The sequence below is a fragment of the Corvus cornix genome, chromosome 4, assembly GCF_000738735.6.
Source record: "Corvus cornix cornix isolate S_Up_H32 chromosome 4, ASM73873v5, whole genome shotgun sequence".
Taxonomy (NCBI): Eukaryota; Metazoa; Chordata; class Aves; order Passeriformes; family Corvidae; genus Corvus; species Corvus cornix.
In genome coordinates this window covers 30,371,458-30,397,486 of record NC_046334.1, presented here as the reverse complement: position 1 = coordinate 30,397,486, position 26,029 = coordinate 30,371,458, and the positions used below count along the sequence as shown (strand labels likewise).

The 26,029-nt window shown below is 35.9% G+C and overlaps 2 protein-coding genes across 2 annotated transcripts in view; one reads left to right on the top strand and one right to left on the bottom strand.

Moving 5' to 3' along the window:
• AIMP1 (aminoacyl tRNA synthetase complex interacting multifunctional protein 1) overlaps nt 1-19,260 on the top strand; it is a 32,511-nt gene extending 13,251 nt beyond the window's left edge. Inside the window, exons 2-7 of the mRNA XM_039551641.1 lie at nt 2,606-2,739; nt 3,506-3,619; nt 5,838-5,996; nt 8,561-8,772; nt 12,056-12,224; nt 19,012-19,260. Coding sequence (XP_039407575.1) covers nt 2,606-2,739; nt 3,506-3,619; nt 5,838-5,996; nt 8,561-8,772; nt 12,056-12,224; nt 19,012-19,178 — 955 coding nt within the window. The 3' untranslated portion in view covers nt 19,179-19,260. The remainder of the gene's footprint in view (nt 1-2,605; nt 2,740-3,505; nt 3,620-5,837; nt 5,997-8,560; nt 8,773-12,055; nt 12,225-19,011) is intronic.
• A 1,580-nt stretch (nt 19,261-20,840) lies between these two features.
• GIMD1 (GIMAP family P-loop NTPase domain containing 1) lies at nt 20,841-24,483 on the bottom strand. The gene is made up of 3 exons (XM_019293413.3): nt 24,397-24,483; nt 22,634-23,055; nt 20,841-21,482 (listed from the first exon to the last, which is right to left on the bottom strand). The coding sequence occupies exons 2-3, from the start codon at nt 23,024-23,026 to the stop codon at nt 21,213-21,215; spliced, it is 663 nt and encodes a 220-aa protein (XP_019148958.1). The 5' UTR covers nt 23,027-23,055; nt 24,397-24,483; the 3' UTR covers nt 20,841-21,212.
• Nucleotides 24,484-26,029: the final 1,546 nt, after the last annotated feature.

The window sequence follows — 26,029 nt, the reverse complement described above, 5'->3', positions numbered from 1 at the left end:
TTAATATTGAAGAGTAAGCTATGACCAGGTTTATGTTTTAAGCGTCTTTTGTGTGTGCAGTTTTTGATTTGGATATATTCTAAGGTTGAAACCAATAGGGTAAAGGTTAAAAAATTTTTAAAAAACCCAGAAAAACTGTGAACTTTCATTGTTGCAGTTCTAATTTTTTTTGGATGCGTTTTGTGTTCTATAATAAAGGGTGGATCTTGCTTTTTTTTTTAATGCGCCCTTTTTGGATACAGTTTTATCACTCTGCTGTATGGGTTCCTGTGCTTGTTCCTGCAGCAGTTCACTTCAGCCTGTTGCCTTTTTATATTAGCATCGGAAATACCTATTCCTTTGTGTTATTGTTACAATACTAGCTTTACGGAAATTTATTTGACAAGTGGGAAAATTGTAATCATGTAACTTCATTTCCAGATCTTCAGTTCATTAGCCAACTTGGCTAAAATCTATAAAATGTACCAATTCTATTCACTTTGAAGTTTTAGTAGCATTTCTGTTGTTGTTGGCAACGTTTCCACTGTTAGTATTGTGTTCCCCTGAGAGAATTTGTAGCTTGCAAGAAATCTTACTGGTATGCAGACAGTAATATCCCAGGCTTTGTATTATGCTGTGTTGTGCCATAACAGATTTATGTCTGTTTCTATTTGACATCTTAATTAGTAACTCACTGGAATCACTGTTTTCCTTTTTAAAACTCTCTGTTTTCGGTCTGCCCATGAAAACAAAATTATTTTCTTGTTAGCAGAGGTTAATTTGAATATAAAAATTAATTTAGTTGTCCTGGAGAGATTTTTCTGCTCTTTGCTCTGGGAGAGTTTCTTTCTTTTAAAAGAAAAAAACTATTGTGGATGAGTGGAAGGTGTGATGGCAGTAATACTCTTACACCTCTAAGTGGAACAGTGTGTGTAAAACAGACTTTGATTGTATTGTATTGCAAAGAAGGCAGGATGTTGGTTCATGCATTACATTTGCCAGATACCCCATGCATCATCTGACTATTATGTCTGTCTCTGGCTTTGTGAGTTTTACTTTGGGAACTTTTAAATACACTATTCCCGAACAATTGCAGTTTGTTTCCTGTTTTTTTTTTAAACTATTATTTATTTATTTATTTATTTAGATATATTGCTGTGGGGATTTGAGTTATTTATAACATAAGATCAGATATAAAATGTGTGTTGATACTTAGAATGCAGCTGAGGCAGTATGTTAACACTGGCATGAGTGTGATTGTATCTGTTTACCTTTCAGTTACTTCTAATCTGTTTTGTCTTCAGCATGACTTTTGCTACATATCCCAACAGGGAATATTTGTATGTTGAAACCAGATTTAGATCACAGTGTTAGAGTATTCTTGGAATAAAATAGGAAGTTTTCTGCCAGTTTGATATGAGAAAAGGCATTTTTGGATTTTGATAAAATTGAGGAGCCAACACGTGCCTGGATTGCCATTTTCTTACCAATTCTTCCCTTTGTTGCAGTTGATGGACAAATCCACAGGTATTAAGTCACCTCGCAGGAATTAAATCACTGTTGCTTGTAAAGATCTTTTCTTCCCACCTGTAAAAAGTTTTCTTGATTTACAGATGAGGCAGCTATTAGTTTGGAAAACTAACTGAACAGATTCTTTCCTCATTTAGATACTGAGAGAGAAAAAGTACTTTCTGCTGCAGATATGAGTGACTGTAACTGTATTTCATCATTCTGTTGCCACTATTTGAGCTCTTGTGTTTAGACACAAATGTTGCTGAGAAGGAAGGTAGGCCAGATTTGGTAGCTTTCAAGAAATAAAGGCTGTACACAAGGCAGAGCTACTTTGTGAAACATTAGTAAATAGTGAATACTATAAAAGAAGGTTAGACAGCATTTATTTGTGCTCTTTGCTGTGTTCCCTGCTTCTTTGTTATCTGTGTGCTGCCCCTTCTATTTCAGTGGATACAAAACTGAACAATCAAAATTGGTGCTAAAATAACTCTGAAGGTGTAAACTTAATAAAAGTTTTTTATATCCATGATAAGTAAAAATACTCATGAATTCTCAGTATGAAAAATAAAACAACAGTACATTCTTAATATATGCACAACTACAATGTATGAAATATTCAGTATATTCTGAATAAATTTATTAGAAAAGTTTGGAAATTTTTGTGGGATGATTCCATTTTCTTCGTCTCCATAAAATCGGTATACACTTAATATATATTTTTTTAGTTAAGCACAGGATACAGTGTTTTCCTGTCCAATCTTTTCCCTTTTATTTCCTCCCCCTTCCCCCTCCCCCCCTCCCCAAATTTATTCATACCTTTCCTTCTGAGAAGGTAGATTTATTATTTTTTCTGTTTCGTGAAGGGAGAACACATTTTCTACAGCTGGGAAGAAAAATAGCTTTTCTTCCAAAATGCTTGAAAGCAGCTGTCAAACATCAGATTCTGTTTAACGTTGCTTTTTGTTTAGGCTTTGCATTAAGAGGTGGGAGCCCAGCTTTTCACTTAGCAATGCTTTTTTATTCAGCAACTGATTTGAGAACTGCTTGACGTGGTAAGAGATAACAGTGTTATTGCATTAAGAAGTTATTAATTTTAGGCTGTCTGTTTGTCTAGGTTTTTATCCCGTTTTTTGGTAAAGATGGCAGCCAACAATGCAGTGCTGAACAGACTGGAGCAGAAGGGTGCAGAGGCTGATCAAGTTATTGAGTACCTCAAGCAACAAGTTGCTCTGCTCAAGGAAAAAGCCAGTAAGGATTTACCTATCTTATGCTAAACCTACTAACCAGATGGTTAACAGAAAATGCTCATAGGAGACAATGAGAATATGTGGTGCTCAGCCTTTAAAGTGTGTTTCAAGTTCTCCAAGATAAAACTTGTAACAGTAGCACCACTTCACTGTCCTGTGGTTTGTGGGGGTTTTGGTTTTGTTTTTTTTTTTTTTGTTTGTTTGTTTGTTTGTTTGTTTTCGAAGCTGCTTATTCTGATCTAGAAGAGGTATGGATGAGGAAGAATTAGTGACACAAGCTATGGAAATTTGATAGGACAGGATTCCATTTGAAGGGAGTAAGGGGAGTTGGAAAGAACACAAGACCGTGCATTATCCTGAGTTTGTTACTGCTTTTTCACAACTATGGCATTCTTTCAAGAGTATCATACCTTCAACTTTGATATTTTGTACTTAACTTCACTGTATCCATGAATTGAGGTGCTGTGTATTACAAACATCATCAAGGTTTTTCTGTAGGTTTCTTGGAGTTTTTTCTTGTGATTCTGTTTAGGGGACTGAGAAGATAGTATATTGAGAGGCAACTTGATTATGTAAGTATTGTAAAAATGGCTATTTCTAACAAAGTAAATAATTACTAAGTATTTCTGATTATACACTCCTTGAAAGTTTTCACTTACGTGCTTTTGGCTCACCATGTTTCACTTTTCTTTAAAAAGAAACCTCTGTGTCCAAAGTGATTGAATGCTAGTTACTGAAACCTGGTTTCTTTAATGTGTCAATTCTAGTCTTGCAGGCATCTCTCCGAGAAGAGAAGAAGCTCCGTGTAGAAAATGCTAAACTGAAGAAAGAAATTGAAGGGCTGAAACAAGAGCTGATTCAGGCTGAAATTCGAAATGGAGGTGGGGAAAAAAGTGCTGTTCTCATACAACATAGATGTAGTTAGCACAAAACTATCTTAATTCTTCTTGATTTTTACCTTTTGTATGTGATTTTATGGTACTTCCTACAAATCCTGGATTTTCCTAGGTTCTGTGCCTATGACAAGTTACTTGATTCCAACTTTTTAATGAGCTGCAGGCCTGACAGATCCATATACCAAACTTAATCAGAAGTGGAACTAGTTCTTTGTATGTTTTTGTTCAGTGCCTTTCATAATAAGCCCCGAACCTCACTGATGACAATAACTCCTTGTAATACCATAGAAATTGCTGCATGTCTAACTCTTCTTGCTACTTTGAATATTTAATCTGGCATGACTGAAAAATTACTATGGACAAATCAAGCCATAGTGCAAAGTACAGATGGTCAGGGACTTAACTAGGAAAGCTGTGGTAATGTAAAATTAGAAACAGTATGTTCTGAATTTATGATTCTGTGCTTTAGACCAGCCTTCCATTGGACTTCTTTGTTCTTTGCACTCCTCTATGTAGTTCTATTCAGCTTGTATCATCATTATATACTTCATATTAAAAAAGAAAAGAGAAAAACCTCCCCAAAATGGAAGTGTTTCAGATACAGGATGTTGTCTTTTAAAGTCCTCTTCTGCCCTCAACAGTTATTGCTATTTATTCCCATGCTGTCAGTATTGTAATTGTTTAAGATAGTATCTGGATGCTAGCATTCAACTGTACTGAATGTTTTACTGGTAAAACAGCACATTCAGTCTTTAAAAAGATTAACATGTTGTGAATACAGAGAATTATTTTGCTTCTTTGGGCACCAGTAAAGCCTTTTCATGTACTAAACCAAACCATTAGTTACATTTCTCTGTTGTCTGTTAGTCTGCAGCAGTTCTTGACAGGTGTAGGATATTTCACAGAATCTGTTTTGCTTGAGAGAGGTCTCAAGGTATATTGGTCCAAGATGGCAAAGGAAGTGCTTGATGTGCATCTTCCTTTAATTAGCTAGTTCATCTAAGTGGTAGTAGGACTAAATTAATATCTTTTCTTATGAAGGAAATAGATGTTTGTTAGCTTTGAAAGTACTAAGTAGTTGAGCACAGAAATTAGATGGACACAGAAGATCAAAAATATCATGAGATATTTTTTCAAAAATCTGAGAAACAAAGACTTTCCCTAACTAGCAAGCAAGTGGTTGTTGGTAGAACAAATCTCATATTCAAATGATTTTAGAAAGTCGTTTATAAGAATATAATTTGTGCAAATCATTTCTGTGTTGAAGAGGATAGGTATCAAACTAACAAAGTGCAGTTCTTCAGGAAAGTTAATAAATATCTGAAATACAAAACAAAATGTATGCAGAATGGAGAATTCTATAATAGTAACATCAGAAGGATTTATCAGTTGTTAATCATAGAACAGCCTGGATTGAAAGGAAGTTCAAAAATCATCTAATCTATCCTTTCTTGGGAAAGGGAGCCTTGATGATACTGTCTAGTGCACTGATGATGCTTACTCACTACAGTTATTGGATTAAAAGCCTTGATGAGATTCTTGAAGAGCAGAATGTAGAAGAGAGGTGATTCGTACACTTTCGTCTGGTAAGATTGATAGTGCAATGTCCAGAATTCTGTATCAGCAGGTTAAAGAGCTATTGAAGGTAATGTGGAGAATTTAGGGAAGGGATGTGCGAAATCAACAGATCATGTTAGGTCTGCAGATAGTTTCATATTATTCAGGCTCAGTTTCTGAAGTTTAATCATAAGAGTTGAGGGATGATCTGAATACTGTATAAAAAGGATTTTGTGCATAACTCATTTATGGAATAGTCTCCAGTATGATGAGCTATAAACTGAAACTAGCTATAAACTGAAACTAAACAAATGGGAAATAAGGAATTGGTAGAAAAAAATAACTAGATGTTGACATCAACTATAAAAAGAGATGGTATTTGCTTACATATTTTCTGTTATTTAGCACTTTCTCCCATTTAAAAATATGTAGTCAAACACTTCGTTTTAACTGATGATAATAATCATACATAGATTGAGTTCTGAAACGTGTTTTGTAATGTTGTGCTTCACTACTCAGCAGTTGTGGTTTAGGTATATGAAGCAAAATTTTCAGTTCTCTCTGCTTTTTCATTTATGTTGGACACTTAAAAATGTCAGTGTTCAAAGTTCTGGTACTGCCCTAACTTTTGTGGTTTTGATTTTAGTAAAGCAGGTCACAGTTCCTCCTGGTACAACCCTTTCTACAGCTTCATTTTCAGAGGATATTCCACAACCTACAGCAGTTACAGCATCTTCTGGTTCCAAAGATCAAATTCAAGGTGAAGATGAAGAAAAGAAAAAGAAGGAAAAAGTAGAAAAAAAAGGTGCTTCACTTTTCTTATCTGTGATAGACAGTTGAGGTATTTAATTTATGCAAGTGCTTTTGCATGTTTTTGAGCACAGAATAAAAGCTTTCATACAGCTACAGTAGGAAGAGTCATGTGCTAGCTCTTAAATCTTGAAAGTACTTGAAGCTAATGAAGGCTGTCAAGTAAGCTACAGATTCTTCCTTGCATGGGATGCATGCCAAATTCTGTTTAATGTGACTGAACTTCCTCATTCAAAAAACCATCACCAACAAAAAACAAGGCATGTCTGTTGGACACCTGTACTTTCGTGCAAGCGTATCTTGTAACTTAAACCTATGTTTTGCACACATTCTCTAATGCAGATTATTATTAATTTTCTATGAATAGATTTGTACAGGTTTTCAGAATTTGGATATTATGATAGTGCTCTGTCTCTCTTATTTTTCTGGTGAGCTGTACAGAGACTTACAAGCCATTTCATATTTTTTGACGTATTACAGTCTTTGCTGCATTAATATTCCACAGAGCTGTAAACACAAAAGCAGAGGCCACATATCATTCAATTAACTGTTTCCCTCAAGTATTCAGTGGCTACAGAGCAAGTATTCAGTTGGTAAGGAAAAATAATACTTTCTATATATGATGAGGGGAAGTACAATACAAGTAGCTTAGACTCAGTTAGACAAGCACAGATCACAGAATATTCTGAGTTGAAAAGGGACTCACAAGGATCATCAAGTCCACCTCTTAAGGGAATGGCCCATACAGGGATTGAACCCACAAATTCAGTGTTATTAGCACCATGCTCTGACCAACTGAGCTCATCTCATATGGAAAGCAATGGTTGACTTTTGCCTTCCAGTGACTATTTGGAAAAAGGTGAAATAGAGCATGAACATTAAATAGTAGCCCTGAACAGGTTATTTCTGTGGAGTTCAGCATCTGTTGTAGATACTGTATTTAACAGTTGAAGTAACCAATGTGTAAAATTTGGTTTTAAGTCTAGAAATTGATGAAATTATGGAATATCTCAAATACCTTTGCTTTCTGTCCTCTGTGTCATCTGTTTCCTCTCTGTTATTCTCATATTCATTATTCTCATATTCATTGTTCTACTTCATGCAAATCTCATCTGTGTGATTTCTCTGGGTATTGATTCTGGACTGACTCTGACACTGGCCAAAGGAGAGCATTTTTCTCCTTAGCGTGTGGCATTGAAATGGATATTTTCTATGTATCTGTATATATGCACCATGTACACATTTGCTGTGTTCTCTTTTGATGAAAGACTTCATTTCTCTTGTAGAGAAATGTCATGGAGAGCAGTGTGGAATGATACCAAGGATAAACATGGCAGGACTTTCAAATGATTTTAGATATTATATGTCAGCTATTTGGATTGGGATTTTTTTTTCCAGTTTCTCTTACATTATTGTATATATGACTGATTTTATTAATCTAATTGTCAATTACATTAAAAACCCCAGTCGTAATCACTAGAGCTTTTCATTCATCATAAATGAGCTGAAATATTTTTGAAGAGCTGTTGCTTACATTAAAAAAATACTGCCTTTTTATTATTGAATGTATAATTTAATTTCAGGCTGTACTGGAACAATGATGAATGAATCAAATTGCATGTTGTATTCACTTTTCCTTTTTTGTTCCCTAAAGAAGAGAGTTTAGTTTACATTAATATGTAAGTTATCTTGGATGAAAGAATAACTGAATATGCTTATTTAAAGTAAGCATCTTAGACATTTAGTAAACATCTTAGACATTTCTTAATCTCCCAGAGATTATAGCTGTTAAACAAGTCTTGAATGTCTCCTAAACAGCACAGTCTTATCTACAAACTGGATGTAACTTGCTCATCTTGAAAGCTGTATTGCATGTTTTATGATTCTATGATCTAAATAAGCAGCTGAGTATGGGGAGCATTGAGTCACTGTTGCTTTATACTATACAGTCTGTGTGGGTGATGATCACGGGGTAAAGACACCACACCAGGGGAACCTTGTAAGCTATGAGCATTTTCATGCACTGTTAAGTTTGGGAAGTGAAGAATTTTGGCTAAGGTCATCTTGAAGAGTTGCATTGCAGCTGTGACAGTGCAGTTGCAGTGAGTTCACAGCTCCTGACTGTGTACAATGCTGATAATGCTGATAAGCACTAGTAACCTGATGGACTGTGATTGCCTAGTTTGCTTTTACTGGTGAAACACCATGGCAAGGCTTACTGGTAATTGCTAAGTATTAAAATGGGACTATCAGGCTTATTGATGTGGCCTTTGTTAGAGTATTTATGTCACTTACCCATGTTAGCTGCACTTAAATTCAGGGTGACTTTACAAACAGGAGGTGGCAATTAGTTGAGGTAATGATGTAAATTGAAGTATGCATGATGATTCACCACTGGAAACTGGTAATAGAGGTGCTAACTCTTTACTCTTCTTTTGTGTTTTGCACAGAATTTATGCTTATTTCTGAGATTGTAGCTCACTTTTCCCTTGCAGTATTCATATACATTAGTTGTGCTTTTTTAAATGTTAATTTCACGAACAAAATGTTCTTCGATAGGTGAAAAGAAGGAGAAGAAGCAGCAGCCAGCTGCTGGAAGTAGTGATGCAAAACCTGTAGATGTTTCTCGTCTGGATCTTCGTGTTGGCTGCATTATTACTGCTGAAAAGCATCCAGATGCAGACACTCTGTACGTTGAGCAAGTGGATGTTGGTGAAGCAAGCCCAAGGACTGTTGTCAGCGGTTTAGTGAAACATGTTCCTCTGGATAAGGTATTGACAAAATTATTTACTTAGAGCTTTTCCTTTCCTAAAGTATCTTAAGACATTCATCTGTTTATAGGATATGTTTTCATTCTGCTAAAAGACTTGTACAGTCATGAAAACAAAAATAAAATGCAGATGGAAGTAATGCTTAACAACATTTGCCAGAAACCAGAGAAGTACCCTTTCCCCAAATCAGTTTCTGATTGCAGTGCTTCTATCCTGAGATCTTATTCCATGCCATTGGTACACACTGGACTCCGAAACTAAACAGATGTTACCCTTCCTTTAGGTTTCCTACTATGTAGTAGAGAAATCATAGTACCTTTGTTGGTATGATCCAAACTTTCGAAACCTTTGCCTTCCAATTCTCTTTTATAGCCTGTTGAAATATTTGGCAAGAAGTAAAGCAGAGAGCATGTAAATTCAGCTTAGCTGGCAATAAATAGCTTAAACAACAGTGGAATACAAAATGCATATTTTTGCTTCCTTGTGTAGAATAGAATCTGCCTCTGTGCTTCTTTTAGTTAATACACTTTGGTGTTTGACACAGATGGTTTATGGGTGCCTTTGAACAACCTAAGGCTTCAAGATTAAGTTCTGCTTTCACACCTCTTCTAGAGGGGGAGAGGAATTGACTGAAGGCTTCTCCTAAATTCAAATTCAAGCTCGGCATTTAATACATTGTTGTTTGAGCAACTGCAAAATGGATCATGAAGGAATTGGTCTTAGTCTGGAAAAAGCTCCACTTTCTTAAATGTCTTTTCAATCCTTGTTTGCACACTGTCCCCATGGTAAGACTGCAAACATAGGAAGCAATTAAAATTGTGATTGTTTTTATGCTACACAAAGTTACTGAATCAAAAAAATAAAGAAAGACTGAATATAGTAACTATTCTGCACTGATCACCCTATGGTGTCCACTTACTGGATTTGCAGTGGACAAAATCTCAAATTGCTTGCTTTTAGCAGTCTGCTTTCAAGAAAGTATGTAGAAGAAAGCATCTTAAAAGCCATTCTAAATGACTTTTAAGACTTACAAACGTGAAGTGCATAGAATGAAATGGCAGCAAGAGTCTTTTCTCTTTAATGTTCTTTCTGAGTGGTAGAATAATCTGAAGTGCTCATTAGCAGAGAATTAGGGATCATCCTTGCACGTTCTTTGAGAACAATTTGTTTGCGTGTCTGTTTTTGGTTTTGGCAAGTCTCTATTAAGACAGTAAATTCTTAGGGGCAAGCATCCATCTTTTTGTGTTTTTTGAAGTGTTCAAAAATGTGAAGGCCTGGCATGTGTCTACTGCCATATATTGAAATAAAAATATATACATCAGATCAAGGACCATAGCCATAAATTTTTTCACAAAAAAATTCAGCTGTTCATGATTCTGGTGTTTGATGTGGTAATTTAGCAGTGTTTGAGGCTGTAGTATTTGTATCATCTGATTTTACTTTTGGTTAGGAAGCACAGTGTGTATCTTCACTAACATTTCAGTATACGGTGCAAGTTATTTATGCGTGTGAAAACGTCTTGCTTGCCCACTTTATATGTGGCTGTGTTTTTGTTCACATGGTGGTGAAGCCACGTCAGAAGTTGTACCCTCTGTTGTCATGAACAGATGTGTCACAAGTAATAGGGATATGGAAGGATGTTGGCATGAGGTGGACCATGCCATTGCTGAGCTCTTTTGGCAGCTGGGGACAATTGGGGAAATTTCTGAAATGTCAAAAGGAATTGACAGCTTTTCTGCCACTGCATTTGGCTTTTGAAGTGGATCTTTGTGTTTCTAGCATTGATACCTGTTCCAGGTAATTGTTCTTGAAATTCAGGCAATTCTCCAGTGTCACTTTTTGTCACCTCCTGAAATCCTCTTTAACCTAAGAGAACCTCGTGTCAGTGATCAGAAGTGAAGAACAGAAATGCAGGGAATGTATCTTAACAAGCAGGGAAAAGGCCACCATCATCCTCCAGAAATACTATTCTACAGTTCTACCATTCTATTCTACATTTGTTGTAAGAGGACGCATTACACTTACATCTGTTATAAACTATATACTCTGATTTTTATAGCAGAAACTTTTTCTTCCATTTAGATGCCTTGAACTCCTTTCTTTCTAGATCACTGTGTTGTCCACCCAGTAATTAGCATTCCATTCAATAGTGATAATTCAGTGCTAGATAATACCACAACTTGCATTTTAGTCACTGACATGTTACAACCATTTTTTGTGTTTTGGGCTACTTATTTCCATAGCAATAACTTGAGAAATTTTCAGTCAATGGGCTGGCTTGAAACTTATGCAAGATCAACTTTTCCTTAGCAACTGCTTCATTTTGGCTATTTATATTTTTGCTTTTTAAAGTGTTCTACTTGGAAAATATACAGTATTTGAAATAGTCAATCATATGAGTTTTATTAATTATTAATCCTGCAGGTTTGTTGAAAGTTTGTGTAGTGATGCACAAAGACCAAAATCTAGAAATATGAAATATATATATATAATGTGCACTAGTAGCATGGTAATTAAGACATCTTTACTTTGTCACTTAGGAATGTTCAGGGTTTCATTTTTATTAGTTGTGAAAGTGTGGTTTGCTTTATAGTCCCAAGTGTGGCAGTTTTTCTGAACAAAGTATATTTTCTCTGGTTTACTACTGTAATTTTTATTAAAATAAAACAAAACCCAGAGAAATGTAGTTTCACAGGTTTGCTCTAACAAATTCAGTGTACAGTATATACAGCCATTTTCAGTGACTAAAAAAAATTCAGGGCATTTGGGTTAAATAAGATAAAATTTAAGATTCAAATGAGCTTATTATGTAAAAGACCTCTAAGCTTCCAGGATACAGTTTGAAATTTTTACCTATGAGCCTAATTTGCAGACCGGTTTTGTTGTTGTTATTATCATCATTAAGTAGAAATTGCTTGGTAATAGTGCTATAATGAAAGTAGACTAAAGTGGTGGTCTGTAATGAATAAAGATGGGAATGCAAGTGAAATGCCTCGCCTGTTTTTTAGATTTCTGAATTGCATATTACATATTTCCATGATAAATATGTCACATTTCAGCATTTAATCCCTTATTCACTGGCCAGCTCTTAAGGGGTTTAAATGTTATGTTACTGGTGTCCAGGCATTAAAATCGTGAATCTGTTGCTACGTGCTTCTCTTACACTTCGCTTATCATGGTAAGATCTCGTCACTGTATTTCTTTCGTTGTGACGAAATAATGGGAGTCCCCAGAACCACATGGCATTTTAAGTACTCATATCCTTCTGTTTTCCTCCCCCAAGATGCAGAATCGGATGGCAGTACTTCTCTGTAACTTGAAACCTGCAAAGATGAGAGGAGTGGTGTCTCAAGCAATGGTGATGTGTGCCAGCTCCCCAGAAAAAGTGGAAATTCTGGCTCCCCCACCTGGAGCAGTACCTGGGGACAGAATCACTTTTGAAGGTTTTCCTGGTAAGTAGATATTTGGGAAAATGATGGAAACAGGTATGCCAATGTGGCCTCAGCATCGAAACACATCAAAGAGCTTTTTTTAAAGTTGGTTGGGTTTTTTGTTGAAATTTTCTGAATTAGTTCTTTTTTTTTTTAATTTACATGCTAATATTGTGTAAATAAAGGATTAAAAATACTGTATCATCTGTCAAAAAATTGTAACTTTATCAAGTTGTATAGAACTAAATGTAAAATATCCTGTTCCTTTAAGTCTCAGTAAGTATTTCAGCTTTGAAATATATGGATAAACATAGTTGCACTTGGCAAGTTACAACAAGCAAATGTAAAGCATCTTTCACAGTGTCTCAGTGTAAGTGATGAAGTATTAAATTCCTAATTCCAGCTCCTCCCTGTAGTGAAAGTGTCAGAACTTGGGGAGGGTTTTTTTTTTGAGGAGGAAGAGATGGAGAGGATAGAAGGGGGTGGGAGTCTATTCATGAGAGGAGCCCATAATATTCAAAACACCAGGGTTTTTTTGTTTGTCTGGGATGAAATGTCTTCTTAGGTTTCCAAAGAGAGACATTGGACTTCTTCCCACTTAATTAAATCAATAAATCCATTCAGAATATAAATAAGAATTTAACCAAATCTAAACTTTATCAAAAGATGATTTTTCGTCCATTTTTCCATTTCTTCAACCTCTATAAAAAGGATTAATTTTTGGCTGCTTATTGGGAACTCAAATAAAGCATCACAGATTTATCATGTGGATGAATGCTTCCCTCCTACCCAAATGCCAGTTCATTAGTCTCAGTCTGAAAGGGATACAGTCAGATCATCTTCTTCTGTTGCTGTATTTGTTAGCACTGTTACTTTGTTATTTTTATAATGGTTATGAGTGTTTTCATCAGGAAGTGCTGGTTCATTATGATCCCAGTAAAAAGCCACTCAGACTAAAGATTCAGACTAAAGTGTCGTTTAAAATGCTGTTTATGAGAGCTGAGTGTGAAAAGAAAGACTGGTGTAAATAATCTTAGGTTGCGCAGATGATGGGAATGTACCTGCGGCATGCTGTGCACTCCCTGTCCATAAGGAGAGTTTCTTCCCTTTCTGTTGTTTGAGTTATTGCCGTATTTTTTTTACTCATTGCGACTGTCAATCATAAAGGAAGTTTGTGTGAGAGCTTGGTGCTGCCCTGTTCCATAAAGGTGAGGACACACAGGAGGCTCAGTTGCTGATGCCAGATGGGAGCTGCCTGCCTGCAGGCTCCTCTCCTACGATCAGCTGCCTAGCTTTATCCTGTACCCTAAGAGTTTAGGAATTTGTGCAGCACAGCCCAAGCTCAGATCTACTCAGGTTAACTGTTAAGTGGATCACAGAGGTCTTGATGAACAGTGCTCTTCTGGTCAGGATCGCTGCATCGCTTTAACATAAAAAAAATGTGGTCCAACTCCCAGTATTTCCCATAGTGGGTGAAAGTGTATGTGTGTGCATTTATCAATGAAGTATTCATCTTCAAGGTGAATTTGTTGTTCAAAAGTTGGCTTTCACATGTGAGAAGATGGTGTAACTTTATTTTCTGCATAGAACCATATTAACCTTTTTAAACTATTGTACTTCTGACAATTTCTAGCTGTACAGCAACATTTTGATTTATAAACCTCTTGGCAAGCTCTATGCGTAAACATATTTGCATGAAATACTTTTCAGAAATATATATGCGTGTGTATATATATATATATATATAATTTTTTTAATACTTCCCAAGAGTGAAATCGTGATGCTTTAAAAATATATATATATATTTTGGTTGGAATATGATAAAGGAAGCAATGCTCTGTCTAGGTGCTCTGTGAAACAGAAAAACAGCTCAGCTTGCTGAGATTTAATGCTCCAATTGAAAATACTTTAAAATAATACCGTATTTAAAAAGGAAATCAGTCTGGCAGCATTTGTTTTTTTCAGTTTTAGTTTCCTGTATTAAAAATATAGCAAGCTTGCTAGTTGAGATGCAGAATTGGTAAGCTATACTGAAATCTTAAATGCTTCAGCAATTGCATTGACTAAATTGCAGGAATACTCACTCATAGCTTCTAGTTGTTATCACATATAGTGAGTAAAGATGGATTAAATCTTGGACCTTTGTTACCTGCAAGAATACTCTCATACTGCCTTCTGTTGCTGTGGAAGTGGATGTGCAAGAGAGCATCAAGTTGTAGAATAAACATTTCTAGTGTATAGGCCCTGCAAAATGATATACAAGTTCACCCCTCAAAAACGCCCTATGCCCAGCTTGAGAGTCTTTTTTTGTTTGCTTTTGTCTAAGATACAGCCTTACTCTGAACTTATATCTCAAGTAGCTTCATATGCCTGGCATTTGAAAATGGGAGAGCTGGTAGTACTGCTATTTTCTGTTCACCAGCATATCTATTCTTGCACATGACTAATGAAGTGAGTTCTGTCAAAATAATTGAACTATTTGACTTCAGTTGTTTGGTTTTTTTACAGTGGCAAAAAGCTTTTCCTAGAGCAATCAGTTATAGAAATATTTGTTCTAAAATTATTCCCATCTGTTACAGTATGCAGACACTGTGTTGACATTTTGATCCTTAAAAGGTACAGAATAAGCTAAAGGTGGTGTGTAAATTGTTCTGGCTCTGAAGGCTTGCAGCCAGTGACACAAGGTTTTGTGTGCATTATATCGTTTCCTTCTGGTGGGCAGCCAAAGACATGGAGCTCTGATGAGTGCCAAATGAAGGTTTTTACAACCTGTTTGCCAGGTGTATATATCCAGGGCTATAGATTGTAGTCTGAAATGTGGCACTGTTCTCTAATGCTTCATAAAGAGCTGCTTGGAAAATTTTGTAGGTATGAGATTAAAGCTAATCACTGACTTTGAAAATTTACCTAATGCTTAATAGTGCGAAGTGATCTGTCTTTTTCTTACCTAAAACTTATTTCAAAGAGTTCTAAATCTTGAGATTTTACTATCTTGAGTAGGAAGATGCAAAAAAAAGCATTGGTAGATGGAGACTTACAAAATCATGGTGACATCTGCTTCTGTAAATTTATTTGTTGGGTTCTTGTCTTTTTAATGTTGCTGTTGTAAACTAAGATAGGGGGAAACTCACTGGGAGACTGGAAAACTATTTCTCAGTTTTTAATGGGGTTGAACATCTATCTTCTACTGACCTTTTTTGTGTTAAAACCTCATGCTTCTTAGCTGCTGCTCTCTCCTCAAAGACCATCTGGCACTTCCCTGATGATGTTACCAGGAGGATAGACTCCTTGTTGTGTCACATGTCATTTAATTTCAATGCTTAATTGTAACCGTTTATGTTCTGATCAATTTTTTTTTAAATGTAACTGTAAAGCATAAAGATTCAGTTGGAATCCTTGAAGTTAAAATAGAAAGGACAGCTGGGTCTTATTTAAGTTTGAAGTATGAAAGCCTGTGAAGCAACAGAAGCACCACCGGCAACAATAAAGCAACTCTAAAATGCACGCAGCTGTCTATCAAGCAGCTTGGAATTGAGTTATTTTTAAGTCTTCTCTCTCCATCATACACAATATTCATGAGATACAGACTAATTTTCTTTGGTTGTTTTAGTTGAAGTAAACCAATTGTATCTTGTTTCAAACCACTTAAATTTTTTTTCTGTAGCAACTGGAGTGTTTACCTAGAACCATCTTGGGTGTTACAAAGGAGAGATTTGATAAAGAATGCTGTTGCCTGGAGTATTGTTCTGTTTTGTTTGTTTATTTGATGTCTTTGCCCTCAGTGGAATTTTTAACACTGTTCTATACTCCAGTGCATGAATCTTCAAGATCTCTTGGGCCTTTTTTGCATTCAAAACTTTATAAAATTTTTATCCTACTTCACTGGAAAAGGTCTGATTTTTAAACTGTGGAAGAATTGTTCTGTCGTGTGTGTGTGTGTGTAAATTCTATAACCTCCTGCAAAGCCTACAAAGCCGTAAGACAGCAATAATACTTAAAGATTTCACAGCTAACTGTGAAATCTGTTTTCTGATAGCAGTGACAGATGCTTTGATGCCACAGGAACCAGAGATCTGTTACTTATAATTATATAATCATATAATTAAATTATCATTCTGGTCTAAGAATCACTAGCAATTAAGGAAATTACTATCTCTAGAAAAATAAAAAGTGGTAAAGCTGGAGTGCAGTCGTTAGCCTGTAGTTAGGCAAGTTTCTTTAATCAAAGCTTGAGAGTATTCATGTTTTCCTTCAGCTGCACGGTTACAATTCACTGTGGGGTAAGTGGCATTAAGTAAAGTCACACATCATTGTGTCCTTTTGCCCCTTGCTGCGCTGAGATCTATTCCTACAGTAGTTATTGAGCTGTTACAAAATGGAGAGGTTTCTTGCTTATTACGAAAATTTTTTTGTAGTATTGAAACTTCAAGATGGAATGACATGTTTAATAAAATTTGGGACCTCTTATTTGGCTCATTTTCAGTAAAGAAGAGTGGAAAGCTGATTAAACGATTAAAAGCTTCAATTTATTTTATTTATAGAAACTCTTCTAAAGAATATTTTCTGGGAAGAAGGAATGCAGTGAGGAGAAGGCATAGGAAAATGCACAGCTTAAAGCTCTGGTAGTATTTAAAATTGGTGCCTATGCTAATCTAATATTAGCTCACCACAGATCCCAAGGGGGCTTGACGCAGGATTCCAAAGAAATTTATTAACATCCAAAACGTGTTTTTTATAATAAAAGTATGGGGTTTTTCTTACTGAAGAAAAAAAAAAATCATGTGCTTTTAATATTTGAAGAGGGGAAGGAAAATGCACAATGGATCACTTAACATTCTGTTTAATGGTTTTATTAGTTTGTATGCATGCACTGTGGTCTAAATCCAAGTTTGCCTTTGTTCATGAACCTGAGCATTAAGCTAATTTATTTTTGTGAAAATGCACAGTTAGCTCTAAACATCTAATAATTTTTATTTAATAGTGTAATTATTTAGGCAATTAACACAGTTAGATTTCTTCCTCTGTTTACTATTAATTATAAATATTATATAAAGATAATTATTAATGTTATTACTGATTTTTCTTTGAAATACTAAATGCACTCTGGTTGTGAAATAACTTGATTGCATTATTAAATACTGCTCTGGTAAGGCTAGCTTACTTCACAGAGAAATCTGGCCCAGTCTGCTTCTCTTGCATATATAGAAGCTACAGAATTAGACCCATCTACGGACAGAAATAATCCAGGTTTGCAGGCATTGTGAATGTGAGTAGACTGAACTATTGAAAACATTTACAGGAGATTACCAATAAGGCATGAGGCAGTAGTTTTTAACCACTTGTTGGTCAGTCAGTCAGGACTTACCAAGCAGTGATGAATTTCAACCAGCTACTAGAAAAAGGTAAAAGGTAAAAACGTAAAGGTTAAAATCCCTGTAGTTTTAGTTTTTCTTCCTAAACCTTTGGGAACACTTTGTAGTGCAGCTTGGGAGTACTTGATGTTCTGCTCACTTGGAGAGCTCTTCCTCTGAGAGAATCTCAGGGATGATATGATTACTAGGATTTGGTTTTTGATTCTTGCTTGTTCTTGAACTTTTGATTTTGATAGTTTGGTCAGAATGGTGCCAATATGGCACTACAAGCAAGTAAAAATATACAATGTAACAACAATGAAATAGCGTGAGATTCCTTTTGGTATTTAAATGTGCAATTCTTGTGGGGTATTTTATTTGTCTTGCCTGTGTGATGCACAAGAAGTTAAAAGCACACAACAATGTTATGATTAAATTATTTTTAATGAAATTTTTAAATAGAATCTGTATTGTTTTAGAGTTAAGACATTAAACTTACTTGACCTTTGAACAGAAAATAATAGTACAGTGAATTTGCTGTCTTGTTTTATCTAGATTGTATCAGCAGGCAGCAGTTTATTCAGTATCTTTGCAGCAAGATTATTTAGCTTGTTTTGTTTCTATACTTTGCATTTCATGCTTATTTAAAAATAGGAAAAATGTACTTCACTATGCTATCTAATTTGTTGACAAAATTACAAAACATTAATAGAAAAAACCTGCATTTTGTGGTCATTAGAGATCCTTAAGTAGTCCGATTTGCTAATGTAGTTAGACTGTCAATACCTCTGGGGTGTAGGTATCTTACCATGATGTATCCATTGAAGCAGGAAACTGAGGCTTGTCAAGACTGAGGCCATACTTGCTGAAACTGTAGCTAACTTCTGCTTCTGTTACTTTGGGCACCAGAGCTTGTCATCAAACAGTACAAAATGTAGAAGAACAGGGTTGAAACTTGGGGCTAAAATTACATGTCAGTATTCTACCTCTGTACTATTCTTGTCTAAGTTCAGTATTCCTCAACTGTAGCAGCATCTGCTAAATGCACTTAATTGCTTATAAAAACATCATTAATTCCTAAACTTAAGATGCTGACAAACCTGTCTTGGTGAGCAGTGTACTTGTGTGGTCCATATGTACTTAATTCTTGGGAATTCTTTTGGTCTGTAGTATAAACTAACACCAATGGTTTAATTTCTTCCTTTTGACAGTGCTTGTTGTCTGATATAACCTTTTAATCTTGAAAGATCCTCATTTTCAGAGAGGTTCTGGAGGCATTTCCTAGACACTTCCTAATTCCAATCAAAGTTTTCATTTTGAGAATCAAAAGGAATGCTGGGGGATTTTTCCCTTAAAAGTGTGTGCAGTGATGCTATGTGGGCTCTCACAGATGTGCAAGTACATAGAGCTCTTGCACTGAGTTGTGTGCTATGACGTTATTCTTTGTTTTGAAACAGGAGATCCTGAGAAGGAACTTAATCCAAAGAAGAAGATTTGGGAGCAAATCCAACCTGATCTTCATACCAATGACCAGTGTGTTGCTACGTACAAAGGAGTTCCATTTGAAGTGAAAGGGAAAGGAGTCTGCAGGGCAGAGACCATGGCAAACAGCGGAATTAAATAAATAAATGGTTATTAGAAACTTTTACAGATATTGAAATGAAAAGTGATGCAAGCACAATAAAAAACACGAAATGCATGGCTAAGACCCGTTTTGTTTGACTTCTTTTCCAGAATATGTTATTTCTCCAATGTTTTGAGAATGCACTCATCCACTATGCTTATTGTCCTTGAGGTTGTGTGTTGTCAGCAGTTATTAACTACTCAGTGCTCATAACTTAATTGCCAAGTCTTGTTCGTGGTAGGACTACAGACAGGCAAGTAAATTTTCTGGACAGCTTGAAGGTGTAGAAATTCTATTTAGCAAGAGCTAAAGGAAATAAGGAAAATACTCTGCCATATTCCTTGTGTGCTAATTGCAGTACTAGCAGTTGGTTAGTGAAGACCACAATTGTCTTTATTCTTCTAGTCACTTAGTAATAGTTTTTCTCCTCTTCTCCCAAGCAGTTTCCAAATCAATTATAAGCCTCTGCCCCATTTCTCTTGCCTGTGTTCTCTCTGTAGTCTGCAGTCAGTTGTAACTGGAAGATTAAATTACGGTGGTTTATGCCCTAAGATGTACAAGTGGACATACTTTCATGTCCCCACAACTAAGCTGTTATAATTGCTTTAAGATCAAAGCTGTCACTTAGCTAGAATAGTTCTTTATCTAGTCTGCCTAGGTATATACTTCCAAACGATAAGACTAAGGACTGAGAAATAATTAATAACAAATAGATTCCTGGAACTAATCAAAAACTAAAAAATCCCCCAAAAAACAAAAAACCAACCCCCAAGAAAACCCAAAACCCAAACAAAACAAAAGATACTTCTCCAGTGCTAAAACAGGTATAAAATTAATTTATATTTTGTTTCATTTTTATGTGCTTTTATGCAATGATATTTTTTACAAAAAGTGCTTTGGTTTTAACAGAAATAGCTTCTTCAGTTTTTACAGTTAGAATTATTTCATAGTTATGTTGTACAAATAGTCATGTTGCTAGGCTATTAGCCTCAAATCAATTATTTTAATTCCTTCCTTTCAGTAGTATGAAAATAAATGTTTTGGATCAATTTACAATAACCCTTTTAAGTAGCTATTTAGGGATACTTCAGATATTTTGGCATATAATAAATTGTTATTGTCTAACCATTGAAACAGTAAATGCTATTTTAACTACTGAAATTAAAAAAACTTAAGCCTTTCTAAATTTTGCAGGCTTTGAACTTCATTCAGTACGTGGAGAGAAAACAAAATGACAATGATATAAAATTAGAAGTAACATGCGTTACTTGAACAGGAGATGAACAGATTTCCCTTTAGAATGAGTTTTGTTTGTGCCTGTAAATTATTAGTTTTTCATGCATCTGGGAAAAAGCAATAGTAATTAGTTCTTTTAAATGTGCTGAATAGCATTAGGCACATGGAAGCCATTTTATCTGCCTTGTAAACTGTATATCCAATAATGTTTTATTAAACAAAGTCCTTGTAGTTCAAGAACTCAATTATAACTAATCTTGAGTCATGGTAGGGAAACACTTTTATAATAGATAAATCTTAGCTTTTAGTACCAGAGAGCTCTTCTTAGAAATGGAAGTTGAGAGGAAACTGAATTCAGAGGAACTTCTAAAAGCTAGAATTGAGTAAAGAGGCTCCCTTACAGTCTGAACTCATGTGCATTTTTAATTTTTTTTTTTTTTTTTTTTAATTTTTTAAAAATTTTTATTTTATTCTTCCAGATATGTATTCTGTGTGAACTGAAATATACAGTCTGGAGTAGTGCAAAATCTCATTTGTGACTACATACATATTAGGAGCATGATTTTGGAGCACTAGCTTGTTCTGATTCTGTGGTTGAAGCTAGGATTCTGGATGCAGTAATGTGAGGTACTCTATGAAAGGCAAGTAGTTCAGTAATCTAAAGAGATATTTCTAATTGTGTGTTCAAAGGTGTTTGGTATGGATGTGGAGTTTTCCAGTTGATGGCTTTTACTCTTTTATTTCTATTAGATGTTATCTACTGTAGAAAATAGACACATGAGCACCTGAAAGTTAATTTTATTCCTTGCTGTGTTTAAGTAGTACTTGATAATTATTTTTTCGTATAAAATTCAAGAGCTTTGTTAAGACAATGTTTCTTTCCTCTTTAATTATGCTGTTATGGTTGTCTAGGAAAATGTATTTATGCTGTACTGAGCTCAAAAGTGACAACAGGGTACTTGAGGCACTGCACAAGTATGTTTCCTCACTGTATCCAGCCTCTTCTGCCTTGTCTGCATGAGTAAGTAGAACTGCAGTGAAATCCTTCCATGTGGGACCCAGAAGTTCCTGTAATGAAAAGCAAATCTTAGATAGTTATCTCTTATTTCTTTTCCCCACTCCCATTTCATACACTTAGTACATTAACAGACCAATTACATGGATGGGTTTTTTTTCCTGGCAGTAATCCAGTTCATGCTATCCGAGTTGCTGAAATTTCTGGGTCTTTTTTCTCCTTTCCAAGACACTGACATCCACCTTCAGTGGAAATACGTGGTCATGCAGTACTAGCAGTTCTCTGTTCCCTGACTACAGATGTTAACAGAATGTCTCCAGTTTAAAAGTGTTCATGTAAATAAGGAAAAATAGTTGCTTAGCCATGCCACACGTTAGTTTGAAATCAGTAGTTACCACATATCCATATTGCTACGCTGTTAACAGCTCTTCGAAAAAAATTTTTTGAAAAACACTGGATCACCTTTTGTTGAAAAAATAAATGATGAATTTCTATGTAACATCAACTTCAGTTCCAGCTGTGATCCATAAAACTGAACTATTCTTAGCAATTCAGGAAAAACACAAATCAAGTGCATCACCCTAAATAATGGGCCAGAGTGTTTGTCTTCAATTTCGGTGATTTATCTGATGGAGGAGAATGGAGAGAACAAGCTGCTTTTCTGGCAGGAAGTACAGAAAAATTTAATAGGAATAAAAGAGGTTGGGCTTTAATTTACAGGTGTAAATGAATTTACAACTTAGGTGCAATCCTGCTAACTCCTATATGACAAGAAGCCTACCTTGGTGATGAAGGACACTCTGCAGTGATCTTGACTCTGTAACCTAAATGCTAAGATATATAAAACTACTTTAAAGGATGTCTGTCCACTTCCAAGATAAGTTGGGTGTTAAGAAGATCTGGTGTATTGATATTGATTCACCTGTTTTAGACAGTAGGGATGAAAAATACTGAATGCATACAAAATTTTGCCTTAAGCTGCCTAAGGAATTCTTGGGTTATCAGTTTCAGAAAGAGAGGATAGAGCTTCAATTTGCTGAGGACTCAATTACAATGTTTGTTCTGAAATTAACATCTGCCACTCTCAATTCATTAGGCTGTTGTTGGAAAAAAAATATTTCACTTTTGCAGTCACCTCTTCTGTAGCTATTGTCACCTGAAGAGTTGCCATTAGGGCAGAGACTTCTGTTTATTTTTTGGTTACCTGGATGAGCTGAACCGTGTCACTGCTTTCATCTGGACACAGAGGCAGGTCAGACCTCAGGACCAAGAGAGCCAAGTGCAGGCCTTCCTCTCCAAAGTGGTGAGCCAAGGCTGCTCTCACCGTGTCTCTCACTTGCTCTTTGCTCAGAGCAGTGTGAGGGTAGCTTGGAGTGTCCAGTACTCGAACGCGGAGAGCTGACTCACAGCCATTTCTCCGTATGAGCCCCAAAATGCGGCCGCTGCGTCCGAGGCTGCAGCACGTAGTCACAGAGCTGGGGGAGAGACGGCTCTCAAAGTCTGAGCTGCCCAACAGGCTGTTCCCAGCAGCACTTTTGCCAGTCTGAGTTTTTCCAAGGACAACAAGGTTGATGTTCATCTCATTGCTGTCTGCCATTGTCTGCGCTTTTATCCACAAACCTGTCACTGAATACAAATAACATAAGATATTTCAGTAACTTTGGGGAGGGGGAAAAAAAAGAGGCAAGAATTTCCAATATTCAATGTCTTTTGAGTGTTTTTCCCTGCCTGAAATGTGAAAAGAGTTTTAGGAAGAAGCAAAATAGAGCTAAGGAGAGGCAACAGAGAAGGGAGGAGTTGGGAAACAGCTGTGGAAAAACACTGTTGCCATTCTGAGAGAGTAGTAGGTTAGGAAAAGGAGGCAAACTAGGGAAGGAAGAAGAGAATGGTGACAAATGGGTGCTGCTGTTATTGACAATGTTTCAGGATGTAAATATTTACTTGTTTTAGGAAAAAGAAATGAATAATCAAGGAGAAGTAGATTCTAAGGGAGCACTTTTTCACAGCAGAGAACAGCTTAGAATATGTCTTTCATCAGCTACCACTGATGTTGAAATAGACAGTAATCTGAAAGGGCTTTCTGATGCAGATAAATCCAAGTATGTCAATTTAAAAGAAAAAAAAAAAAGAAGAGCTGAAATAGCCAATCTCATGAAAAGGAGATTTTGGAAATGTATACTAAACCAGCTTATTAGCACATTTAGTGGAAAAGTATATAGACTAGTGGATAGAGAGGAGAGTTGGCTTGGTATCATTTCCAGTTACTCTAATTGTTCATAAATAAAAATTTTCATTCTCTTTGTACTTTTCTCTAATCCAGTATCTGAAGGGGTTTTAGTGCATGTTAAACATCTAACAGGAAGACTGGTTATTTGACTAAATCGAGATGTGTTTCAGAAGGTAAAACCATAGTAGCAAATAGTGGATTTTAAGTTTCTGTGACATGTGAGCTTCAGAAAGAGGTTTTTTTTGTTGTTCTTAAGTTACTACGTTTAGGTACTTATAGAGAGATCATGGATAATTTTAGACTGGGATTTCCTGTGATTAATTTATTTAGATTCTTGCTGTGCAATTTAAGCTTTCTCTATCATAATGATTCCATGCCTGAATAAAACTTTTGAAATAGCTTCAATACAACACCAAAGATGCAAGAGCTGGTAATACACTAATTTTGTTACAGGTGGCATTAGATATGTACATGATCATCTTCCTTACTGAATTCACAGTGGGGTTTTGTGGATTTTTCATTGATCAATTTCCTTTTAAAAAAGACATCTTATGAAATGGTTGTCTTCAGTTATTCATCAGTCTCGATATGCATTGTATACTTTGTAGCATAATAATAGGAGGTAGTGGACATGGATTTGTCTATTCCTTTTTTAAATCGCAATCAAAGATTTGGGGGTTTTTCCCCTGTAAACAGAATACGCTTAAATACTTAGATTAATTTCATATTGTGGCACTTACCTTATTTTCCCTTAAATTCTTCTTTCATTCAGACTTTGTTCATAAACCACATGTGCAGTGTAGAAAGAAGTTCATATGTGAACTTTGAAACTAACAGCAGTGCCGTACCACGCTGAGACTGTTACGTACACATTAATCTGGTTAATCTATTACTGATAGATCCTCATTCAATTGGGTATGTTTGGTCAGTAATTGGCACTGTTGAATTTTTGTGACTTAGCTGCAAATACTGTTTTTGAAGTCATCTAAGTGATTGTATGATACTGATATTTTTAAAAGTTACTTGAATTCCACCAGCAGTTAAATGTGCAAGCGATAATGGTGGTAGTGGGACTCCTTTGTATTGTGTGTTTTTGAATGTGTCTTCATATATGCATGTGAAGACCAAATGCACTCTTTCCTATTATTGCAATGAATTATTAATTGCAATATTTTCATAGCACCGTGTAAATCATTTGCAGAGATAAAGATGTTTGCTTAACAAAGATGGATTAAAATAATAACAAATATATTAAAATGCAGAAATTATTTATGAACCAGGAAGAAAACTGAAGGCTTGCAGAACTACCAGTCATGTGCATTAGCTGTTGGCTGTTAGCCTAATACATTTCTCTTGCAAGCATCATTATTTGGCATGCTATAATAGCATTAAAACCAGAGATAAAAAAAAAAGATTGTCCAGAAAGGACCTATCACTTGTTTTTTAGACAATTTTCCACAAGTGGGAAAGTAACTGGTCAGAAAATAAATGCAAATTTGTGCTTTAATGACCAGGTTCTAGTTACAGAATAGAAGAGTGGATGAGCCCATCCTGTCTGTTCACAAGGTTCAGCCATCTCTCCAGCTGTAAATCCCAGGGGGTGCAGGCACAAGTTTACTCCAAGGGTATTAAGATATGTGTCAGTGAGAACATGAATCTGGTATATAAGCTGAATGTGGCGGCAGGAAAAGAGGAATGTGCTTTCCAGAGCCCAGTCCTGCTGGGGACGTTGTCATACGAGGTGTAGTTCTATGTGGGAGCCTGTAAGGGTTGGTTTACCACAGTACCAGGGCTATTCCTGCCAACCACAGCAGTGAAGGGGGACTGAAGCTCCTCTAGAAGCTCATTGTGTCCTGCTGTGGAGCCACAGGCACAACCAGTGGTCTGGCAGAAGGTAGGAGCTCCTTGTGTAAATTCTCATAGTTCGTCATGAATGAGTTCATCATTTGTCTTACTTGGCTGGAAGTAGCTGTGTAAAAAAATTTGTTACTGAATGTTTTTAAAAGCACACAGACAAGTGCTCTTGAGCCTGCCTAGTCTCGTGAGAAATCAGACATTAAATCTTTCCCTGTATTGTGTGTGCACCTGAGGCAACTTCTGATAGTTTCCACTGATTTAGACCTCTGTGCTGTGCACAGCCTTTGTGTCTTAAGGCACATTTATGTATAAAGTGTATGGCAAGGTCCTTCATGCGCTAGTGAATAGAAACTCAAGACTGAATGAGGGGTCACTCAATTGCAAAGCAGAAGAGTAGGTCAGTCTCATAAAATTATAGATATTGTAAAATAAAACTCACATGGTTTCTTTAATTTGCCTAGAAATCTTGACTTTGGTTAAACCACCAGTCTCGCTCTGTGTTTTTCATTTTTCCTT